This window comes from Lissotriton vulgaris, chromosome 6 (genome assembly GCF_964263255.1).
Source record: "Lissotriton vulgaris chromosome 6, aLisVul1.2, whole genome shotgun sequence".
Lineage (NCBI taxonomy): Eukaryota > Metazoa > Chordata > Amphibia > Caudata > Salamandridae > Lissotriton > Lissotriton vulgaris.
Window position 1 is genome coordinate 1,630,452,788 of NC_141694.1, and position 25,041 is coordinate 1,630,477,828.

The 25,041-nt window shown below is 45.6% G+C and overlaps 1 protein-coding gene across 1 annotated transcript in view; it reads right to left on the reverse strand.

Moving 5' to 3' along the window:
- PLEKHH2 (pleckstrin homology, MyTH4 and FERM domain containing H2) overlaps positions 1 to 25,041 on the reverse strand; it is a 572,539-nt gene that overhangs the window by 31,641 nt on the left and 515,857 nt on the right. Inside the window, exons 27-28 of the mRNA XM_086927801.1 lie at positions 23,881 to 24,010; positions 18,929 to 19,015 (exon numbers count right to left, since the gene is read on the reverse strand). Coding sequence (XP_086783927.1) covers positions 18,929 to 19,015; positions 23,881 to 24,010 — 217 coding nt within the window. The remainder of the gene's footprint in view (positions 1 to 18,928; positions 19,016 to 23,880; positions 24,011 to 25,041) is intronic.

Sequence of the window (25,041 nt, forward strand, 5' to 3'; positions counted from 1 at the left end):
ATGCGGTGGCTAGTCCATCGAGACCTTGCTGTATGTTTCCCCCCACTAACGTGTTGGTGAAGTCGTTCACTTTTCTCCAAAAAGACTTGACTTTCGAGCAGTCGTAGATGAGGTGGGCAAGATCCCCTTTTGCTTTATGGCAATTTCAGCATGTGTCGCTCTCTATGACAACGACTTCAGCTAAGCGAGCCGGCATCGAGAACGCCTTGTGCAGTAGCCAGTAGTTTGTTTGCGCAAGCTGGGGGGAGACTTTGTTCTTGGAGGCTGAGACCCAGAGGCGGGACTTCTCATCTTCGCTAAAGTGTCTGTTATGCAGTGCTTCCCAGAACTCTATCGTTTTTTTGTTCAGTGTTGACGTGTGTGGACCTAAGAGGTTGTACAGTTGGGCGGTCAGGTGCCCGATCTTGTTCAGGTTGTGCATGTATTGTATGATGGAGGGGGTCCCTTTAGTCAGACTTGCTTTTGTGATAGCTGCTCTGATTTTTAGGAGTTCAGAGAATTCTATGTTGGGTAGATTGTAGGCCTGTTTCAGGGTGTCAAATGTTAAAGCTGTATCATCCTTCCCTAGCTGTGCAGGTGTGGTGATCCCTCTCTCATACCACGCCCTGTTGTCTAGTGTCTTCCCTCTGTATTGTATTTTTGAGTTGACCCAGATTGATTCCCATCTCGACCTCCTGATACTATGCTCCATCCTCCTGTCTACCTTCAGGATTGCTATTCTCGTGTTCTTGAGAACTGCGTTGTTTGCTTCAGGGTGCTTGTTGGCTGTGAGCATGGCTATGGGGTCTGCACCCTCTAGGATGTCCCTCTCTAGCGTGAGCCATACTGGTGTGTACTCCTGGTTCGGGATGAGCCAAAATATTCCCTGTTTGGCCAGGCAGGCCATTTATTGAAGTTAATGGAGCTCAAAATCTTCCAGCAGAGCAAGCCTAAAGCTGAATCTGATGAAGTCCCTTAGAAATCGGACACCTTTGCTGCATGGTCCCTCTGATGATTTCTCACAACTGGTCATATGGATCATACCAACAAATAACCCCTATCTGATGATCATATTCTGAGTGTAGAATGGAAAACTTGCAAACATTTTGAACCACACACTACAAACTGAATCACAGCATGAGCAGCTGATGGCCGGCGGAGGGACGCTAATCAAGCTTAATGAATCTGTACTTAGTCTTTGCGCCATAGAAATGAAAGGAAATGACGGAAGGCTAGCGCCGCCCAATGAGAAAGCAGCAAAGAAGAACGACAATGATGACATTGAATGGTAAATTGTGGGCAGTTCCCAGCCCATTACTGAATACAAGAGTCCCGCAAGCTAGAGTGTATGCTCTCGCAGGCTCGAACTTAAAATAAGTCCGTCAACCACACAAAACTGGTGGAGTGCAATTTTGAACGGACATACTCATTAACTGGTGGGTTCCCAATGAAGATATGCTTTAATCAAAGGGTGCAAAAACGTTTCATTCCAACACAGTTGGAGCAAACCTCGGTACAGATCAGTTTTGCACTATGTAGCCTGGCTCCTATGTAGTGAGAAGTCAGGCTGCCCAGGCCCCTCCGCTGTCAGAGGTGTCGTTTTACAGAACAGCAACAGTAAATCAGTGGCCATGCCAACGCAATATTGTATTTCAAATCAGATTATTGGCGAGATGGAACAAAAGCATGGCACGCAGGTAAAGAAAAACATGATCAAATTCGTTGTGAATTGCCTTGGTGCAGTGTTTCGTGCAGCTTAAACAGCCGAAAAGGTGTCCCTCCTACATCAAGGCTTAGTTGCAGAGCAGGTGATGTGATGTGATGTTCCAGTTTGAACAGCATTCTTTCATTTCACACTCTTCACTTGTAATTACATAAATTGGAGAGGCCCACGTTGGTATTTCTGCTTTTAAACAGATGCCACACAGAGCGGAGCCCACGTATTCGGAGGTAGGTGGGTCTCTAGATTTCACATGATACCAGCTTAAGAACAACATGGCAGCCTCCAGCAGGCACAGCTGTGAAATAAAGTCTGAAAGTAGCTACACCCACACAGCTATTTGGTCGCGCGCTCTTCTCCGAGGCATGTTATCAATTTGAGAATGTAAGCATGCTTGCTGCTGTGTAATGTGCAGCTCTTAAGTGCTATAATTCTATTGCCATCCAAGGGCGGGAAAACAAAACGCGAAGAGTGGATTCTGCTGGGAGCTTAATAGTAAGCAAGGAGGGCCCGCTTGTTAATGCATGTAACAGCACGGCAGCGACGAACTGGGGGCAATTCCACCATTGTTCCCCAAGGCGACCCTCTAAATCCATTTTCACTTCCAACATTATTTGAGTTGTGAAAAAAAGAAAACACACGGCCTTCTCAGGATGTACAGAGCGGTATTGTGGTAGCGTTGGTTTGAAGGCCAATTTATGGAAGCAGCGTTTTTTGCATTATAAAGTTTGGAGTATGTGCCATAAACAGTGAAAACGTCGAGAAACATTTTTGATGCAAGAAGTTAGCCAGGATGTAGGATTTAAAGTCCACTATCACCTTTGCAGCTGGTCCCTTCGGGTCATTGTTTTCCTCTTTTGTCCATGTTTTCACACATAATGTAATCTTTCTGGCATAGTTAGAATAGTCCCCTGATCTCAACAGACCCCCCAGACTGAAGATCTGATGTGCTTTGGGGTAAATATAGCGTGCCGTAAGATTAGAGAGATCCTTAATTGTCCTCCCCCACTCTTTAGTCTTGAGAGGGTAACTGCACTTGATGTCTTTTCCCAAGACCTGGCTCGTAGTAACGTTCTAGTCTTCGGGATGCACTCCGGAATGATGCCGCCTGGAGTCCCTTTGTAGACTAAGATCAGAGATCCCTGGCAAATGGTGGCCCGCCCTATTTATATATCATAATGACTGTGAATGTTTGGAAAACTTGCATGCACAGTTAATAATGACTGCAAACATTCGAGCAAGTGTGGACAGAAGACTGATTACCATTAACCCTTTGCTGCATCTGTTATTAGGGTTACCCACGGATTATGGCAGCCATCTCTTTGGTATCAAGCACTGATTGTAAGATGGAGGATGGCTGCTTCCCCCAGTAAACTAATAATGACTCTCTACCTCTGTGGACCCCAGGTCCTGCTGAAGCAGAATACGCATGGCTTCCTACCAGACTAGGTTACTGAGGATTGTACCGGCCTCGTGTGACATAGAAACAAGCTCCACAGTGGATTCTGGCAGGAGAGCATGTCCCGCCTTTCTCAGATGCCTCTCTGATCAGGCAAACTCTGTACACACTTAGGGCCCTATGTACAAACACATTTTCCCATTGACACAGAATGGGTAAAACCCTTTGATACATCTGGCCCCTAGTTAGTTAGGGTTTCAGAAAACTCTTGTACTAACTGACAGATGGTTGGTGCCCGACTGCCCTGTAAATATAATGTGGTCTACATTGGCTGTGATTTGCGGGCAGCCTCCTGTGGTGCTTCTAGGACTTGAAGCTGCATGCTGTCCATTTTCTCAAGGCTGGAGCTAAGCCTCATGCTTTGCGGCAGTTTGTCTGGCCCACTGTGTTGCCAGCCTTGCAAGAGGACATTGGGAGAGGGCTCCAATATGCCTAGGAAGTGCAGAGATTCAGACACAGCACGAAGAAGCTTGCATTAATCCTCACCAGAGACTGGAGTAAGACTACCAAAGAAATTACCATCTACAAATGCAGATGAGCTGAGTGGTGATTCTGGTAAGCCTATCCATATCTGTGCCAATGTTTGCTCTGAGACTTTGTAGACCCCCCACTTGCCCTTTCTCAGCACTTACTGTCTCTGCCCGACATTGTGCGTCCACTATGTGGCCACCAGCCTAGAACCACCTAGGTCCCACAAGAAATGTATCTGAGCCACGCTTGGGCATCTTGCGACTCGGTTTTGTAATACAGAGTTTATTACCCAGATGACTTTCACACTTGAGGGATCCAGAAAGTTGAGTATGCAGAGACGGTGACTCACAAATGACACACGGTGCGAAAGATGTAACACACTAGAGGTGAGGTTTTTTCGACCTGGTGTGTGAGTGCCCAGTGATAAATCGTTACTGGGGAGAATTTTCTGATAAACTACCATAATAAGGGACACCCCGGACCCAACACCATAACTAGCACTGCTGGGGGTTGGGGTGGGGGGGTGGAATATCACTAAAAACACCAGAAGGAAAATACATGAATAAATACATAAAAAACTGTTATATTTAGCCTGTCTCTTTTCTGCCCATGGGATTTCACTGTGACTTGCATGATCCTTGTCACTCAGCCTGCCTGGTGCCAACTGCCAGTCGTGACCAGGGCAAGCTCCCAACATTCCATGATGTCACCAAACATTCCAGTGGTGACATCATGTGAGTCACAGTGGAATCCCATGGACAGAAAACAGACAGGCTAAATATAACACATCTCCTTTCTTTAGGGAAATCAGAAAAGGTGAAATTAAAATGAATAACATTAACTTCAGTGTACATATCGATATCAAAGTACACAATGAATTCTAAAGATAGAGCATTAAGATAACATTTATTTATTTATTTATTTTATGTAGTTTGTAGAGCGCACAGCTACCCCCGAAGGGGTGTCCCGGCGCTAGAACCTGAACCTCCAAAGGAGAGGAGAGGAGCAAGGAGGGAGAACAGCGGAGTAGATCAGAGTCCAGAGAAGAGCCAAGTTTTGAGTCTGGCCCTGAAGATGGATTCGGAGGGACAGAATCTAAGATCGACTGGCAGAGCGTTCCATAGTTTTGCCGCAATAACACTGAACCCTCTGCCACCCATTCTGGAGAGTCTGAAACGGGGAAAGATCAGAAGGCGGAGGTCATTGGATCTCAGAGATCTGATGGAACGGGATATTGAGACACGTTTTTTCAGGTAGTTGGGTCCGCGGTCGTTGATGGCTCGGTAGGTCAGGGTAAGGATCTTGAACTGGATGCGGCTGGCCACAGGTAGCCAGTGAAGTTCCTTACGATATGCGGATACTGATTGACGGTAGGTAATATTGCCAATCAATCTGGCCGCCGCATTCTGAACAATCTGGAGCCGGTCAATCAGATATTGGGGGGCACCAGCATAGAGGCTATTAGCATAGTCCAGGTGGGAAGTGATGAGGGCATGGGTAACTGTACGGCGGGAATCCAGAGGGAGATAGGGGAGTATCTTTTTGATCATGCGCAACTTCAGGAAGCAGGCAGAGGTCACTTTATTGACCTGAGTTTTGCATGAAAGGGAGTCGTCAAACTGGAAACCCAGGTTACGAGCAGAGTGGACGGGAGAGGGAGCGGGATCAAGTGCCGTGGGCCACCACCAGGAGGAAGGGATGGAATTTTTCTGGTTAAAAAACAGCACCTCTGTCTTGTCTGCATTGAGTCTAAGGTGGTTTTCAGACATCCAGCCACTGATGTTGTTGAGGCACTGGCGGAAGTTGGTGAACGCGGAGTCCGAGTGGTCTCTGAAGGAGAACACTAGCTGGGTATCATCAGCATAGGAGACCACCCTGACTCCGTAGGACTCCACAACGCCGGCCAGTGGGGCAAGATAGATGTTAAAAAACAGAGGGCTGAGGGCAGAGCCCTGTGGCACACCGCATGACAAGGGTTTTTCCTTCGATTTAAAAGGCCGCAACAATACCCTTTGACTTCTTCCTGAAAGGAAGGACTCGATCCAGCTAAAGGCAGTGCCGCCAATGCCAATCTGTTTGAGTCGGTCAAGGAGGATGAGGTGGGAGACCGTATCAAATGCAGCGGACAGGTCGAGGAGGACTAGCATGGCCTCCTCGCCCCTGTCCACGCATTCCCGAATTGTTTCCGATACTTCCAGCAAAGCCGTCTCAGTGCTGAATCCCGCCCGAAATCCAGATTGTGAGTCGTGTAGTAGAGAGTTGCTTTCCAAATACTCCGTGAGTTGCAACTGCACGGCTTTTTCCAGGACCTTTGCAGGTTTGGGGAGAAGGGAAATGGGGCGGTAGTTGGCGAAAACAGTGGGATCAGCATCTGCCTTTTTTAGGATGGGGATCACCAAGGCCTCCTTCCAAGTGGTAGGAAAAAAGCCATGGTGAAGGGAGGCGTTCCAGATGGAGAGGAAGGGGCAGGCTAACGAGGGGGCCAGCTCTCCCATGAGTTTGGCAGGGACGGGGTCAGCGGGTGCACCAGATTTGCAATGGATGAGTAACCTGATAGCATCCTCCTGGGTGAGTTTATTGAAGGAGAGGAAGGACGGAGAAGCAGGGGGACTAGTGGAAGGAGGCCGGGAGACTGGCCCTTTAGGGAAGGAGATACATAGCTTGTTAATTTTTTCAAGGAAGTAATCTGAAAGTCCCTCGCACAAGGTCTGACTTGCCGAATTCTGAGTGGCCCTAGCCGGAGGATTAATGAAGTCTTTGACAATGGTGAAGAGGGTTTTTGACGAGTTTTTGGCATTGGCAATTTGAAGCGAGAAATGATCTTTCATAGTGGTTTTTTTATGTTTGAGAAATTTTTTCAAGGCAGCTTTGTAGGTAAGCTTAGCTTCAGGGTCATAGTTTTGTCTCCACTTCCGTTCGAGTGCTTTGCATCTGCTTTTTTCCTCACGGAGGGAGGTGGAGAACCAGGGAGCGGAGGGGCGAGATCTAGTGGAGGCAATGATTTTCTGGGGAGCAATGTAGTCAATAGCATTGATAAGGGCAGTATTAAGCCTAGAGATATTTCCGTCAATATCAGAGGATAGATAATCCGTCTGGAAGTGGAATACCGCGTCCAAGGTGGCGCATGTGACTTTGTGCCACTTCCTTCCCAGCTCCTTCCTGGGGGCCAGAGGGACAGATTTCCGGTCTAAGGCCAGAGAGAAGGGGATAAGATAGTGGTCGGACCACGTAAGCTGGAGGGGAGGGAAGACAGTGATAGTGGAAAAATTGGCGAAAATAAGGTCCAAGGTGTGACCAGCTACATGAGTAGGACCGGTGACTAGTTGTGTAAGGTTCAGACTATCCATGATTTCCAACAGATTGTTCGCCTTCGCGCAGAGAGGGTTGTCTACGTGGAGGTTAAAGTCACCTAAGACTAGAAAACAATGGTGTTTAAGGGATAGATCAGCCAGCTGGTGGGTAAGAGCAGTAAGAGAAAGGGAGGCGGCGGTTGGGGGGTTATAAACTAAGGAGCCAGCCAGTATAACTGCCGCGAAATCAGATACAGAGAAGTACAGAGCTTCGATTATACCAATATTGGTAAGTTTGGTAGTGGTCAGCTGAAGATGAGATTTGAGGATGACGGCTAGTCCGCCTCCAGATTTACCCCCAGCCCGGTTAATGCATTTTATGTCGTAGCCTGGTGGGATGGCCAAATAGATGTCCGGAGAGGAGGAATCAGTGAGCCAGGACTCAGTGAGAAATAAAATATCCCACTCGTCAGAGGAAATAGACATCCAGATGTCGTTGGCATGGCGGGGGAGAGACCGGCAGTTGACCAAGCCTGCTTTCAGCGTCCAGTGGTTAGATGCGGGGAGCTGCGGTGTGGGATGAGAAGGCGAACGAGATAGATAGGAGGGGAGAGTAAAGTTGCATTGAGGGCAATGGAAAGGAACGGATTCTAAATGGTCTGGGTTGCAGGGGGTAATGGCCGAGCAGTGGGAGGGATTAAGTAGATGAAGTTGGGAGTTGGTCCAGCACGTGCGGGCGGAATCGGTGGAATAGGCAGGGGGGCTGGCCCCGGGCTCGGTCCAGGCCCAGACGGGCCCAGACGGGCCCAGACGGGCTTGCCTTTGGCGCGCCTTCGGCGCGCTGACGGCGCGCCCGCTGCGCCCGTCCGCTGCGCTTCCTGGCAAGACACATAATTTATGACTGTGGGGAAGGGCGTAACGGGGGTGTGGCCAGCTGAGGTGGGCGTGTCTGATGACGCGCCTCGCCCTCGGTAATGGCGATGTCAAGGAATCGTTGCAGCGCTAGAACACGCTGTTCGTGAACAGGAGGTGAGTAAGTTAAAAAGTACAGAGTATCACACAACAATCAAATTTTAAAAGTTATAAGCTCACTCCCGGCTTCCGCCTCAGGAGACTCGTGGGTTCAAAGGTGTCGCGCTTTCAGCTGCGCGCACTCTTTATAGTCGAGGTAGGGGGCGTGGCCAGCTGAGGTGGGCGTGTCTGATGACGCGCCTCGCCCTCGGTAATGACGATGTCAAGGAATCGTTGCAGCGCTAGAACACGCTGTTCGTGAACAGGAGGTGAGTAAGTTAAAAAGTACAGAGTATCACACAACAATCAAATTTTAAAAGTTATAAGCTCACTCCCGGCTTCCGCCTCAGGAGACTCGTGGGTTCAAAGGTGTCGCGCTTTCAGCTGCGCGCACTCTTTATAGTCGAGGTAGGGGGCGTGGCCAGCTGAGGTGGGCGTGTCTGATGACGCGCCTCGCCCTCGGTAATGGCGATGTCATGGAATCGTTGCAGCGCTAGAACACGCTGTTCGTGAACAGGAGGTGAGTAAGTTAAAAAGTACAGAGTATCACACAACAATCAAATTTTAAAAGTTATAAGCTCACTCCCGGCTTCCGCCTCAGGAGACTCGTGGGTTCAAAGGTGTCGCGCTTTCAGCTGCGCGCACTCTTTATAGTCGAGGTAGGGGGCGTGGCCAGCTGAGGTGGGCGTGTCTGATGACGCGCCTCTCCCTCGGTAATGGCGATGTCAAGGAATCGTTGCAGCGCTAGAACACGCTGTTCGTGAACAGGAGGTGAGTAAGTTAAAAAGTACAGAGTATCACACAACAATCAAATTTTAAAAGTTATAAGCTCACTCCCGGCTTCCGCCTCAGGAGACTCGTGGGTTCAAAGGTGTCGCGCTTTCAGCTGCGCGCACTCTTTATAGTCGAGGTAGGGGGCGTGGCCAGCTGAGATGGGCGTGTCTGATGACGCGCCTCGCCCTCGGTAATGGCGATGTCAAGGAATCGTTGCAGCGCTAGAACACGCTGTTCGTGAACAGGAGGTGAGTAAGTTAAAAAGTACAGAGTATCACACAACAATCAAATTTTAAAAGTTATAAGCTCGCTCCCGGCTTCCGCCTCAGGAGACTCGTGGGTTCAAAGGTGTCACGCTTTCAGCTGCGCGCACTCTTTATAGTCGAGGTATGGGGCGTGGCCAGCTGAGGTGGGCGTGTCTGATGACGCGCCTCGCCCTCGGTAATGGCGATGTCAAGGAATCGTTGCAGCGCTAGAACACGCTGTTCGTGAAAAGGAGGTGAGTAAGTTAAAAAGTACAGAGTATCACACAACAATCAAATTTTAAAAGTTATAAGCTCACTCCCGGCTTCCGCCTCAGGAGACTCGTGGGTTCAAAGGTGTCGCGCTTTCAGCTGCGCGCACTCTTTATAGTCGAGGTAGGGGGCGTGGCCAGCTGAGCTGGGCGTGTCTGATGACGCGCCTCGCCCTCGGTAATGGCGATGTCAAGGAATCGTTGCAGCGCTAGAACACGCTGTTCGTGAACAGGAGGTGAGTAAGTTAAAAAGTACAGAGTATCACACAACAATCAAATTTTAAAAGTTATAAGCTCACTCCCGGCTTCCGCCTCAGGAGACTCGTGGGTTCAAAGGTGTCGCGCTTTCAGCTGCGCGCACTCTTTATAGTCGAGGTAGGGGGCGTGGCCAGCTGAGGTGGGCGTGTCTGATGACGCGCCTCGCCCTCGGTAATGGCGATGTCAAGGAATCGTTGCAGCGCTAGAACACGCTGTTCATGAACAGGAGGTGAGTAAGTTAAAAAGTACAGAGTATCACACAACAATCAAATTTTAAAAGTTATAAGCTCACTCCCGGCTTCCGCCTCAGGAGACTCGTGGGTTCAAAGGTGTCGCGCTTTCAGCTACGCGCACTCTTTATAGTCGAGGTAGGGGGCGTGGCCAGCTGAGGTGGGCGTGTCTGATGACGCGCCTCGCCCTCGGTAATGACGATGTCAAGGAATCGTTGCAGCGCTAGAACACGCTGTTCGTGAACAGGAGGTGAGTAAGTTAAAAAGTACAGAGTATCACACAACAATCAAATTTTAAAAGTTATAAGCTCACTCCCGGCTTCCGCCTCAGGAGACTCGTGGGTTCAAAGGTGTCGCGCTTTCAGCTGCGCGCACTCTTTATAGTCGAGGTAGGGGGCGTGGCCAGCTGAGGTGGGCGTGTCTGATGACGCGCCTCGCCCTCGGTAATGGCGATGTCATGGAATCGTTGCAGCGCTAGAACACGCTGTTCGTGAACAGGAGGTGAGTAAGTTAAAAAGTACAGAGTATCACACAACAATCAAATTTTAAAAGTTATAAGCTCACTCCCGGCTTCCGCCTCAGGAGACTCGTGGGTTCAAAGGTGTCGCGCTTTCAGCTGCGCGCACTCTTTATAGTCGAGGTAGGGGGCGTGGCCAGCTGAGGTGGGCGTGTCTGATGACGCGCCTCTCCCTCGGTAATGGCGATGTCAAGGAATCGTTGCAGCGCTAGAACACGCTGTTCGTGAACAGGAGGTGAGTAAGTTAAAAAGTACAGAGTATCACACAACAATCAAATTTTAAAAGTTATAAGCTCACTCCCGGCTTCCGCCTCAGGAGACTCGTGGGTTCAAAGGTGTCGCGCTTTCAGCTGCGCGCACTCTTTATAGTCGAGGTAGGGGGCGTGGCCAGCTGAGATGGGCGTGTCTGATGACGCGCCTCGCCCTCGGTAATGGCGATGTCAAGGAATCGTTGCAGCGCTAGAACACGCTGTTCGTGAACAGGAGGTGAGTAAGTTAAAAAGTACAGAGTATCACACAACAATCAAATTTTAAAAGTTATAAGCTCGCTCCCGGCTTCCGCCTCAGGAGACTCGTGGGTTCAAAGGTGTCACGCTTTCAGCTGCGCGCACTCTTTATAGTCGAGGTATGGGGCGTGGCCAGCTGAGGTGGGCGTGTCTGATGACGCGCCTCGCCCTCGGTAATGGCGATGTCAAGGAATCGTTGCAGCGCTAGAACACGCTGTTCGTGAAAAGGAGGTGAGTAAGTTAAAAAGTACAGAGTATCACACAACAATCAAATTTTAAAAGTTATAAGCTCACTCCCGGCTTCCGCCTCAGGAGACTCGTGGGTTCAAAGGTGTCGCGCTTTCAGCTGCGCGCACTCTTTATAGTCGAGGTAGGGGGCGTGGCCAGCTGAGCTGGGCGTGTCTGATGACGCGCCTCGCCCTCGGTAATGGCGATGTCAAGGAATCGTTGCAGCGCTAGAACACGCTGTTCGTGAACAGGAGGTGAGTAAGTTAAAAAGTACAGAGTATCACACAACAATCAAATTTTAAAAGTTATAAGCTCACTCCCGGCTTCCGCCTCAGGAGACTCGTGGGTTCAAAGGTGTCGCGCTTTCAGCTGCGCGCACTCTTTATAGTCGAGGTAGGGGGCGTGGCCAGCTGAGGTGGGCGTGTCTGATGACGCGCCTCGCCCTCGGTAATGGCGATGTCAAGGAATCGTTGCAGCGCTAGAACACGCTGTTCATGAACAGGAGGTGAGTAAGTTAAAAAGTACAGAGTATCACACAACAATCAAATTTTAAAAGTTATAAGCTCACTCCCGGCTTCCGCCTCAGGAGACTCGTGGGTTCAAAGGTGTCGCGCTTTCAGCTGCGCGCACTCTTTATAGTCGAGGTAGGGGGCGTGGCCAGCTGAGGTGGGCGTGTCTGATGACGCGCCTCGCCCTCGGTAATGGCGATGTCAAGGAATCGTTGCAGCGCTAGAACACGCTGTTCGTGAACAGGAGGTGAGTAAGTTAAAAAGTACAGAGTATCACACAACAATCAAATTTTAAAAGTTATAAGCTCACTCCCGGCTTCCGCCTCAGGAGACTCGTGGGTTCAAAGGTGTCGCGCTTTCAGCTGCGCGCACTCTTTATAGTCGAGGTAGGGGGCGTGGCCAGCTGAGGTGGGCGTGTCTGATGACGCGCCTCGCCCTCGGTAATGGCGATGTCAAGGAATCGTTGCAGCGCTAGAACACGCTGTTCGTGAACAGGAGGTGAGTAAGTTAAAAAGTACAGAGTATCACACAACAATCAAATTTTAAAAGTTATAAGCTCACTCCCGGCTTCCGCCTCAGGAGACTCGTGGGTTCAAAGGTGTCGCGCTTTCAGCTGCGCGCACTCTTTATAGTCGAGGTAGGGGGCGTGGCCAGCTGAGGTGGGCGTGTCTGATGACGCGCCTCGCCCTCGGTAATGGCGATGTCAAGGAATCGTTGCAGCGCTAGAACACGCTGTTCATAAACAGGAGGTGAGTAAGTTAAAAAGTACAGAGTATCACACAACAATCAAATTTTAAAAGTTATAAGCTCACTCCCGGCTTCCGCCTCAGGAGACTCGTGGGTTCAAAGGTGTCGCGCTTTCAGCTGCGCGCACTCTTTATAGTCGAGGTAGGGGGCGTGGCCAGCTGAGGTGGGCGTGTCTGATGACGCGCCTCGCCCTCGGTAATGGCGATGTCAAGGAATCGTTGCAGCGCTAGAACACGCTGTTCGTGAACAGGAGGTGAGTAAGTTAAAAAGTACAGAGTATCACACAACAATCAAATTTTAAAAGTTATAAGCTCGCTCCCGGCTTCCGCCTCAGGAGACTCGTGGGTTCAAAGGTGTCACGCTTTCAGCTGCGTGCACTCTTTATAGTCGAGGTATGGGGCGTGGCCAGCTGAGGTGGGCGTGTCTGATGACGCGCCTCGCCCTCGGTAATGGCGATGTCAAGGAATCGTTGCAGCGCTAGAACACGCTGTTCGTGAAAAGGAGGTGAGTAAGTTAAAAAGTACAGAGTATCACACAACAATCAAATTTTAAAAGTTATAAGCTCACTCCCGGCTTCCGCCTCAGGAGACTCGTGGGTTCAAAGGTGTCGCGCTTTCAGCTGCGCGCACTCTTTATAGTCGAGGTAGGGGGCGTGGCCAGCTGAGGTGGGCGTGTCTGATGACGTGCCTCGCCCTCGGTAATGGCGATGTCAAGGAATCGTTGCAGCGCTAGAACACGCTGTTCGTGAACAGGAGGTGAGTAAGTTAAAAAGTACAGAGTATCACACAACAATCAAATTTTAAAAGTTATAAGCTCACTCCCGGCTTCCGCCTCAGGAGACTCGTGGGTTCAAAGGTGTCGCGCTTTCAGCTGCGCGCACTCTTTATAGTCGAGGTAGGGGGCGTGGCCAGCTGAGGTGGGCGTGTCTGATGACGCGCCTCGCCCTCGGTAATGGCGATGTCAAGGAATCGTTGCAGCGCTAGAACACGCTGTTCATGAACAGGAGGTGAGTAAGTTAAAAAGTACAGAGTATCACACAATAATCAAATTTTAAAAGTTATAAGCTCACTCCCGGCTTCCGCCTCAGGAGACTCGTGGGTTCAAAGGTGTCGCGCTTTCAGCTGCGCGCACTCTTTATAGTCGAGGTAGGGGGCGTGGCCAGCTGAGGTGGGCGTGTCTGATGACGCGCCTCGCCCTCGGTAATGGCGATGTCAAGGAATCGTTGCAGCGCTAGAACACGCTGTTCGTGAACAGGAGGTGAGTAAGTTAAAAAGTACAGAGTATCACACAACAATCAAATTTTAAAAGTTATAAGCTCACTCCCGGCTTCCGCCTCAGGAGACTCGTGGGTTCAAAGGTGTCGCGCTTTCAGCTGCGCGCACTCTTTATAGTCGAGGTAGGGGGCGTGGCCAGCTGAGGTGGGCGTGTCTGATGACGCGCCTCGCCCTCGGTAATGGCGATGTCAAGGAATCGTTGCAGCGCTAGAACACGCTGTTCGTGAACAGGAGGTGAGTAAGTTAAAAAGTACAGAGTATCACACAACAATCAAATTTTAAAAGTTATAAGCTCACTCCCGGCTTCCGCCTCAGGAGACTCGTGGGTTCAAAGGTGTCGCGCTTTCAGCTGCGCGCACTCTTTATAGTCGAGGTAGGGGGCGTGGCCAGCTGAGGTGGGCGTGTCTGATGACGCGCCTCGCCCTCGGTAATGGCGATGTCAAGGAATCGTTGCAGCGCTAGAACACGCTGTTCGTGAACAGGAGGTGAGTAAGTTAAAAAGTACAGAGTATCACACAACAATCAAATTTTAAAAGTTATAAGCTCACTCCCGGCTTCCACCTCAGGAGACTCGTGGGTTCAAAGGTGTCGCGCTTTCAGCTGCGCGCACTCTTTATAGTCGAGGTAGGGGGCGTGGCCAGCTGAGGTGGGCGTGTCTGATGACGCGCCTCGCCCTCGGTAATGGCGATGTCAAGGAATCGTTGCAGCGCTAGAACACGCTGTTCGTGAACAGGAGGTGAGTAAGTTAAAAAGTACAGAGTATCACACAACAATCAAATTTTAAAAGTTATAAGCTCACTCCCGGCTTCCGCCTCAGGAGACTCGTGGGTTCAAACTACCTCACACCCTCAGGTAATTAGTAACAAGTCCCAAAGGTAATTACTATCAAATCCCGAACACAACTAGTCTCAACTTGAATAATGTAACCTGATAATACACCCGGTGTTAAGGAGTTCTATTTACAACAAAAACATATTAAAAAAATGTATGATTGGCTTCTCAAACCATAACTCGTACTGAAGCACACCACCAGACTCAACTCTCATATAATTATTTACCTATTGCGAGTTATAGGACAGTATATTGCGAGAGCAGATTTGAGCCGCTTTGGGTATTGTCAGTTCGATTAATAAGTGGTGGGCGAAACAAGTTCAAATTTACAGATAGGCTGGTATACACATCAGGAATACCTTTTAGAGTACAGGAATTCATTAAATTGAAATCAAATTACAGATACTGTGAAAGCACACTTAGCGTAAAATAGCCTGTGTATCATTGTTGAGAGTTGATGATGGGTAGGATATTTGGACCTAAAGCCATTAAAGAAGAATGCTCTTCAGCATCTTCATGAACCTGAGGCAGATGCTGTAGTCTCTGCATTCAGGAGTCTGGTAGTTTAATGACTTTGAGACTAAAAATCACAAGGGTCTAACTAAGGAATGTTTCTATTTTGTGTTGATAATATTATCTTCTGTCTTGTCAGGTAGTTTACTGCTCTCTTTTCAATGCAGCAGATAAAGCAGACTAATGGAGTTTGCTCACTAAAAGGCAGAAAGGCACTTCTCTGTGCAACGAATGGCTAAAGAGAGCTTGGAGGACATTCTTTCTCTGGTGAGATTACCTAGATAGCAGGATTTATTTTGTAGTTTACTACCAGTGTGCAGGTGTGCATAGTGTTGCAGTAGCTCACCTGCCTAGTGTTTGGTGACAAGAGTATGTATTTCCTCCAGGCGAGGACTTGAAGACTTTGACACTTTTTATGTCTATATTTAATTTTGACATGGAGTGCTAAGTCTAGAGTAACTGTAGAATGCACAACTAGGTTTTGACCTAGTGTGGAGCACAAAACAAGGCAGATGTGCTGGGGGTAGATTTGACGAGGATGACATTTGTATGTGACAAATTCAAGCAAAGCTCAAGTTGTTGTTTCTATCATTGTCTATATGGTAAGTGATTGCAAATATGTATATTACAGCGCGGGGACACACTTGCTAGTGTAACCAGGCGCTTTACAAAATACTAATAAATAAATAGTGTGTAGATTTGTGATTCCTCAAATACCCTGTATGATTTTATTTTATAGAACGGAACACTTCTCGTTGGGCACATTGAGTAATTTGGGCAATAGGTGCCCATGTGGGTGTTCACTCTTTGTAAGGTAATGGTAGGGACCACTCTTTTGTTAAGTGCTGGCCTAACAAATTTGACTCTAGCTCCTTAACCATGGCTAACAAATTAGAAATGTTTTCTCTAATGTCAATATGTATTGACTTTTGTCCCCAGTAAGCAATATTCATCTCCATTTCAGAGCATTATCTTCAGCAGCAGGAGCCCCCTATACTCTCTGCCAGATCCATATTCCTGCAACAGTCCGGCATCATATCTTGTTCATCTTTGTTGTCCTTCATCAGGCATCATGCTTGACATTACTGTATAACTGTACATGTAAAGTCAATCAATGTAAATACTTTGCGACTGCAAGTGCAAACCATTGCTACATAACTCTGCAACTCGCACATAGGAGAGCAGTGCCTCTTTCACACTGCCTTCTATTTGCGATTTGGGCAGAACACTTTTCTGACTTGCAAAATGGCTTTTGTGCATTAAACAAAGGTATTTTGCATTCGCAACATACGTGGTTTTGCAAATCACAGGCTTTGTGACTGAAAAATACCTTTGTACATCTAGTCCTTATTCTAAGAGGTGCTCAGTGAGTCACCCCATGTTCCTATTTTTTTACATCTTTCTTCTGAATCTATGTTTACCTTATATTTATATGTCTTCATTTTGTCTCATGTTAATTATACTAATATTATTACTATGCATGTTGTAATTTACATAAATGATAAAACCTGGCCAAGGGATAAACCCCCAGATGCATCAAGAACCCCTTTTGCTATTCCATAATAGCGAAAAATAACGATTTGCTATTAAGGAATAGCAAAATGCAATGCATGAAGAAATCACAAAAAAAATTGCGAATTCTTAAAATTCCTTAATTGCGAGTCGCAAATTGCGAATCGCAATTAAGCAATACCTCCCATTCATTCCTATGGGCCTAGAGGCCCACAGGAATGAATGGGAAGACCTTCTCAAGTTGTAATCACAATTAGTGAATCGCAAATTGAGTATGCGATTTCAAGGGTGCAGGGGTGTCCAAAGGACACCCTGTTGCACACCTGAAATTGATCTGTGCACATATGTTGTGACACACATGCCCTTAGGGCATGTGTGCGCGCAACATGAAACTTTGAAAAATGCACTTTAGTGCATTTTTCAAAGTTTTGGGAAATTACCATGAAGTTCCACTTCATGGTAATTTGCAAGCCCTATTAGCGAAATCGCTATTTTTTAAACTTTAATGCATTGCATTTAAGGAATCTCAATTTGAGATTCCTTAAATGCAAGTAATCGCAATTTTGCGATTTCTTAATTTGCGATTTTTGCATTTGGGATGATGCGTCCCAAATGCAAAAATACTGGTCGCAAAGGGGCAGATTCTGAGAATCTGCCCCTTTGCGCGCGGATTTTACCTTGTTGCATCTATGCCAAAGTCTACAAAAATAAACAGTATAATTGCGGCATTTCATAATTTCTGCTATGTAACGAATGCGTAGGATAAATTATTACGAAAAAAAGCTCTATTGTACCTTGAGTATTGATACTAAGTGTAAATAGAGAACTGTTAAGAATTTAGGCTGGCACAGACAAAGTGCACACACCCTGCATAAATCAATGCCGCCAAGTAAAACAATAACAAAACACTGCATCACTTAGACAAAGGGCCAAGAGGTCACAAGGCAATCTGCAGATCAAACAAATTGTTTAAAAACCTGAATATCCTCCAAAACACAACCCCACAAAACCTCCTGGTTCAGTATTAAGGAAGGAGCTGACTGGAATAGGCATTTGTATTGTTACTTGTAACATATAGATAGTTGTGGTGAAAGGTCTTAGAATCTCACAACTTGATGCTGAAAAGTATATGTCCACGATTTTAACAACCTGCAAATTTACTCCTGCGGGTTTCCACCTAACTTTGGAATAAATGTCCTATTCTTTGGGATTATTAGCCATTTGAAGGAGTACGTCTGTCAACCTGTGCCCATTGTTGGGTCACAGGACTCCTTCCGGAAAGGTTTTTGAAATCAATCTATACGCTCTACACACTACTATGCAAAGGCACTACCACATGCCATAGTATACATGTAAACGTGCAAAACGTATAATATTTGTGCAAATGTAATATGAACATTTTCTTTATTCCTCCATAGGAAAAACCTGCAAAAATTTTTAATGCATGTTATTTTCCTAGTTACACAGTCAAAATGAATGTATGACTTCCTTTAATAGAGGTAAAGTTATAGTTAGGATGGGAATGGGTCAGCATTCAGTTAGTGCCACAATCAAGTATGTTTGTTTGTGTTCCCGACTTTCAAGGACATCCCACCCCTGAAACACCGACTCTCAGCCCCTTGGAGAAGATTTACTTACACGCAAAAGTATATGAAGAAAAGGTTTTTTAGAAGTGTAAATCGAGATTTTGTAAATCACTAACATGGATTCACAATTGTTTCTCTAACATGAAATTACAGCGGCAAATGGCTTTGTGCACTGAACGTCCAACTATTAAAGATCCCATGCTGTAAACATGTTCATTTGAAAACTCCAGCCGGACAGAGGTCAAGAATTTTTACTGTACACTTGATATGTCATATAAAATACCTTCAATTCTTTAGAGTAGGACACAAGCCTGTGCCCTTACGCTTACAAATTGGCAAGGTGAAGAGGTAGTGAGGGGACAGAAAAGAGTATTTAGGCAGGAGTGAGCGATTTCTGTAAATACAACAGTGACAGAAATTCAGTTTACACCATTACAAGCATAACACATTCGGTATACAGTTCAGGTATATGGTGTTTCAACAAGTCGACGGCGTTTCGATCCCACTTACAAAATCAAAGGGATCATCATCAGGACAAAAAATATGCCTAAATAATACAAGCCACAATAGCCTAAGGGAAAAAGGAAAGATAGAAAATATTTTTAAAAACAGATTATAAAGTTGTGTTTGAAAAAACCGTGGTGGTGATATCTAGTGAAAGTGAGATTAAAATTGAACAATTCGTGAAGGGCCGATTTCGTATCCGTTTGGTATTGACAGAATTACGAGGGTGTATTTTGACAGTATTTTATATGACATATCAAGTGTACAGTAAAAATTCTTGACCTCTGTCCGGCTGGAAAAGTCATACTACTCAATATAGTTTCCATTGTGTCTATATTCATTACTTTCGCGTAACCTTTTGTGCATGGGACCATTGTTGTTGTAGAAATATGTTCCCCGAGGTCCTGTGCTGACTCGTATGGGTGCCCTTGTTGTTCTGAATGCGTAAACATGTTCATTGTCAAAGTCCATAGCTTAGTGTGTATGCTTTCTTACCATTGAGCTGTACTCCAGGACACTAATGCCGTCTTCATGAACAGCCAGCCATGTAAAGGTGGTTTCCAGTGGTGATGGAGCCAAAGGCTAAGTAAGCAAGACAGAGGAAACCAAAATAAAATCTATTTCATATTAATCTTCAGACATGTGACTACAATAAGTTAACACATACTATACAATATACAGAGATCTATAGACCTGACATTTCTAATTTTTACCTTCAAACACATCCCTTATTATAAGTCCTTGCAGCCCTACTTTGGTGTAGGAAAGCATTACAGCATAGCATAGAAGACCATCAACATTACTTTTTATATCTATTTACACTGGACAAGCTATTTGACTTTCGGTGGTGCTTTACAGTGTATACAAGTAAAGGCTGGAACAGGAATAACACATTTTGTAAACCTTTGCAGATATCTATATATTCCACACACAAAATATGGAAAACATGAAAATGGAGAATCAGACAAAGTCATTTCCGAGAAAAAATAAGGTTGATAAAGGTGAAATTGGCTCAAAAAACTCCAAGCCCACCATGGAACTGTTATTAAACCATGGGATAAGTATGTACAATAGGCTCCAATAAAGTCCAAACTGACAAAGTCAGTAAATCTGGATCTGATGTAAAAAGTATGCACACAAGCATGCAGTAGCACACATTGATGCCAGCCAGGGCTTATAAGGATTGGCAATGTATTTCCTCCATTATAGTCCTGGTTTTGTTTCTTTGTGAAATTAAGATTTGAAAGCAAGAAATTCTTCATTGTAATCCTGTGTTTGTTTCTATACCATCGAAATGTTAGTGGCACAGAAACAAATAAGGAAAGCAATTTGACAAGAAGATCCATAGGGCAATTCACCAGGTTCAGCAATTATATGCTGGTATAAACAAGCACAAGCATGCACCATATACATGTGTGCGTGCTTGTGTTTGCAAGAGTAACAACATTAAATCCAGACCTGTTGGTTATCACCTTGCTTGTTTTGACCCTTGCATATACACAGAAGGAAGAAAGCAAAATTGCAACCTCCAGATTACTGTCCAGAACTTCAAATTTATAATGCTATATAAATAAAAATGCAGGATTATAATGAAGGGCATCTTGCAGACATTATAGTCCTGCTTTTGTTTATATCAGAAGTGAAGGTCAGACACCATCCTTTTCCACAAGTGGTTGATGCTAGAACTAAAGTCCAATGACCCATCTCACTAGCTTACACATTACCCATCAACCTCTCCTTTGTTAAAATATGTATGACGCATATCACCGTCCTTTAGCAATATCTTTCAAAGTGATCTGATGCTCCTGGGATAAACCCAGCAACTCAACCACGTCCAAACTGGCTACCTTCCTCGTCAACAAGGACCCTACTGTAAATGCAAGACTGGTTTCTTGCCATCAATTTAATAACAAAATACCCACCTCTGGTGGCAGGGGCTTGAAATAATAAAACAAGACCCCACCCCAGTGGCGGTGAGGAAAAGTCATCAAGAGCTGTTAATGTAAAAAAATACCAAGCCCAAGCGGCAATGAAGGAAAGCTTCAAGTATCTGGAAACAGGTATACGCCAACGCATTCTGATTGTTATCGCTGTCCAACCCTCAGATGGCATCACAAGCCAACAATATTTAATAACAGGAGGCAATCTTTTCAGGCGAGTCAGGCACAGAGGTAATAATGACAATTCAAAAAAGGCCAAGTTATTGAAAATAAAAAAGGATTGTGTAACAATGTATGTTTCTCAAAGTATTAGCAGTGTAAGTACTGAGTGTACTTTTTAGATGCCAAGTATTCCCTCATGCTTTGCAATGAAAGGCGGAATAATACATTCAAACAGCTAAAAGCCTGATAAGAGAAACAATGACTCCCCTGAGGTAGAGCTAAAGCCTACTTCTATGTAAAGTATTCTTAACCACAGGTTATTCAGAAAGGTGCGTTAGGCTAATTCCAAAAAGGAAGTGTACGTTATGTTTTTCTTTTTAACTTGAAAGAGGTAAAGAACGATATTAAACAGAGAGATTATGGTGGTCTGTCCTTTATTGATACTGCTAGCATAAATGGAAATTGGGAACAAAGGAGGAGAAAGGACAAAATGGAGAACTGGAACATAAAGTGGGAAGAAGGAATCAATAAGGGTGAGGAAGGAGGGGGAAGAAAATAGAGTGGATTGGAAGTTATTTAACATAGAAATAGCATGGAGCAGCAGAAAGAGTGGGAGGTGGCAACGGGGGCTGCAGAGGAGGATTGAGGGAAGACGGGAAGGGCAAAGGGAGCAGTTGCAGATGATGGACACCATCATTTATTTTTGGTGACCAGGACTTATTTTTTTCATTAGACATTGGTACAGAGCAAGAAAGGGGCAAACAACAAAGGAAGAATTAGTAAGGAAAGGAAAGACAGGACAAAAAAAAGAAAGCAGGGTTGACTAAGACCCTACAAAAGTGAGATGACAGCAATGGAAGAGGGTTCTCAAGATAAAATTAGGGCCCCCACCCTGTTTTTAAAATTAACCACCAGAGAGTGGAAGGCACGACACGGAGACGGAATGCAAGATGGGAAAAAAGAAAAGGGCATTCGACATGGTTTGAAAAAATCTGTCAAGGGTAGATATGCGGAGAGCAGGGAATCTAAATGGCACACACTGAAGCGCCACATGAGAAAGACAGAAAAAAAGGTTCAGTGAACAATCAACTACAGGAAATATTCTTCAAACTGTAAAGCATGAAACCTCTAAAATCCATTCACGTAGAAAATTTCAAAGAACAGAGTTCATCATTAAATAGTTGTAGGTACAGGTTTCCTCAAGCTGTTTTTTGTCCAGATCACATGAAACCTCTTTTGCTGTAAGAGAAAAATTTTATATGTGTATGTGATCAATTTTGACTGTAATAAGGAGTGTTCATTGGTCTCTATGGTTATATGAGTGTGTTAATGACCACTGCTCTGAGCCTCATTTATGCTTTACTGCAGAAAAGCTCAATGCCTAAGAGTGTTCCTGGAGCTCCATTATAAGTTGGGCGCCATAAGGCACAGTATTCCCAGCCTCAGAGTTACTGATACTGGGATAACAGTAAATCCGGACAGTGGGAATACTCCTGATTTTGGGATTTGGGGAATAACTTGTGGAACTCAGATTCCCATATGTTTTGTGTGGTATTTGACCAATGGACTACCTGCTTTTGGCAGCTAAAGTTGGGGAAAATACTCTCAGTCCTCTGAGTTCATGTGGATCTCAAAATCCTCAAAGCCAGCTCCACATGGATCACTTGGGACCATGAAATGATGCCCATAGTAGATTAATATTGCTTGCTTAGTTGTGACATCTTCCACAATAACATTCAAAGTTCTTCTTTTATATTTGGCCAAATAATGTCACTTCCATTCTGCTTGCAAATGTGTAGAACAAGTAGTGTACCTAGCTAAGCATTCTACTTTTTCATAGAAATAAGTATTCATTTGTGATACACACGTATCTATTCATCTAATATGTCCTGTAGCTTAGATACAGAAAAAACTGAAAATTAAACTGCATTTAAATGCATAGGTCCCCAATTATAAGTGAACTTCCTAGCGATTTAAGATTCGGATGTCAGACGGAAAGCCACCCGACAGATGACAGAGATTTTGTGCCCAACATTGAGGGTTTCCCCCCAACCGCCATATTACGATGATGGCGGTCGGAGGGAAACCGCGGGGGACCCGTCAGAACAAGAGCGGAATTGTAATCCCATGAATCATGGCGGAGCCAGGTTCGGCTCCGCTGCCGCGATTACAATGTCTTATTCCAACAACTTTTCCATGTCGGCCTTTCCAACATGGAAAGGCTGCTAGAAAGTGCCTTAAGGGGCCCCAAGCAGGGCCCCCCTAGACCCCTGGCCCACTGCTTTGGGGGTGGTGGGCACCTAAGGTACCCCCATAAACATCCCTGCACTGTGTGGTGCCTGCCACACAGTGCAGAGTAGTTTACAAACACGCATTTTCCAATGGCAGCTTGTGGTGCTGGCCTTTTCCGCCTGCTGTACAAGATCCCATTGAAAATTTGATGTTTTTGACCGCCCATAAGATGGTCTCATCCAAACTGTGAGGTCGGAACGGCCAACCTATTGTTGGGCGGTTCTAGACCGCCACGTCCATTCGACATCATAATGAGGCCCATAGTTGGGCCAGAATTACTGATGTCTTCAATGAGTTAGCATGGATAACAAAGTGCCTCCGATTGTAAAATAATCCCGTGGACCCAGATTTTCTGGGTCCTTTTGGGCTGCTTCCCCCTGATTCTGCGAAGTTTAATGCAGATTACTACTGTCTTCTCTGAGTGCATGGTAAATATCCACAGGGCAACCTATGTGGATCAGGTGGTTTTGTCTGGATCTTCAGGGAAGTCTTGGGGATGGGGGCTGTGGTCTCTGTCTGTTCCACCTGTAGTGCTGGAGAGGGTGGAAGGGGGCCAGGCTATGACTCAGTTTGCAGAACTTACCCCCTCCACACGCCTATTTTTTCAGATGCAGATTCACATCTGGTAAAACCAAGTATGGCACTTCCAGACCTGGAAATTATTGGGTGTGGAAACACTACACTATTGGAATAGCCTAGATCAGGGATGTCCAAACCATCCTGGAGGGCCGGATCCATGCCAGATTTTTAAAATTACTACATGTATCTCAATGGGGATATCCAAAAAATCTGAAATGGATCCGGCCCTCCAGGACCGGTTTGGAAACCCCTGGCCTAGATTATTAAGGTGATGGCCTGGGTGTCACCTGACGATCAGTCTAATCACAAGCTCATTGAACAAGGTTTTCACTGTGTGGGTGCTGTAAAGATGCTTGTGGTGTGTTGGGAATATACCTATCACATCAACCTATCTTGAAACAGCTTGACTTATATACACATACACAGAATGCCCTGATAACAAATCATGCAAGCAGTTCTCTAGCACTACCTTACCTTCGCGGAGAACAGCTTGGCACCAAAAAATGTCCACTTTCTTGCGACAGTGAGATAAATACGCACACAGTCTACAGCACTGTGACCGCGAAGAGACATCCATCTTGTGGACAACCTCTGACGAAGAAGCCTATATTAAAAAGTAAAATTAACATGTGCATTGAAGAATCACCCATAATTAAATATATCAAATATTTATATTTCCTTAGAAGAATTAGAAATTTAAGTAAAATCCCAAAGTGAAGCTTGAGCGACACGCTGATTATACTGACCATATATGGGTAGGGTCGCAAGTTGCACAACGCTATAGACGTATACATTCATGAACATTCAAATTTAAAACATTCAGTTTTGTTGAACTGAATACAGCGGATAGTTTTCTGGGTGCACCATTGACAAACATGTTACCCAAATGTTGCAAGGAAGCCATCCTTCGAAGTGTATTTTATATGATTCAAAAGTACACACCTGGCTTCAGAATTCTAAAACATTAAGGCTCTTTAAACATTCATGGTTATTGGCAATATCTACTGGTGCAACCATCATTCTCGGTTTACAGATATTGCCGAAACATGTCTGGTTTGTTACGACATCTCGAGTGAGACACCCACTACAATAATTGCATGGGATTACAAAACATGTTTTACAATTTTTATATACAACTATTGAAGAGTGTTTGTGTGAGGCACCATACGAGCCCACTTTCTTAAAAGTTAAACCGTGGCGCACCCTGGAGCTATTTTTCTTTATTCTTTCATTTTTAACTAAGAGTTCTTGTTACTGTACATTGTATTTAATTGATCACAATTTATATGTTCGTCTCAGATTGATTTATTTGATTCAAACTATACTTCTGTTACACCAACATGTTTGCACGTTCAGCTACTCAATCAAGACTTCCCAGGAATGCAATTTCTAGTATCAGTTTCACTAATCTCAGAAAACAACGGCTGAATAAACAAGCACTGAAAAAGGTAAAAGATCTGTATGTAATTCATGCAGAGACACAATATCTGCACACACCTTCACATAGTTGAAACATACATGCAAATAGGGAGATGGAGCACCATACCTACAAAAATGTACACTCATAGACCAATAGACAAGCATGTACAAAGACCTACAATCACCCACACAAATAAACCTTCTATTATGAAGTTA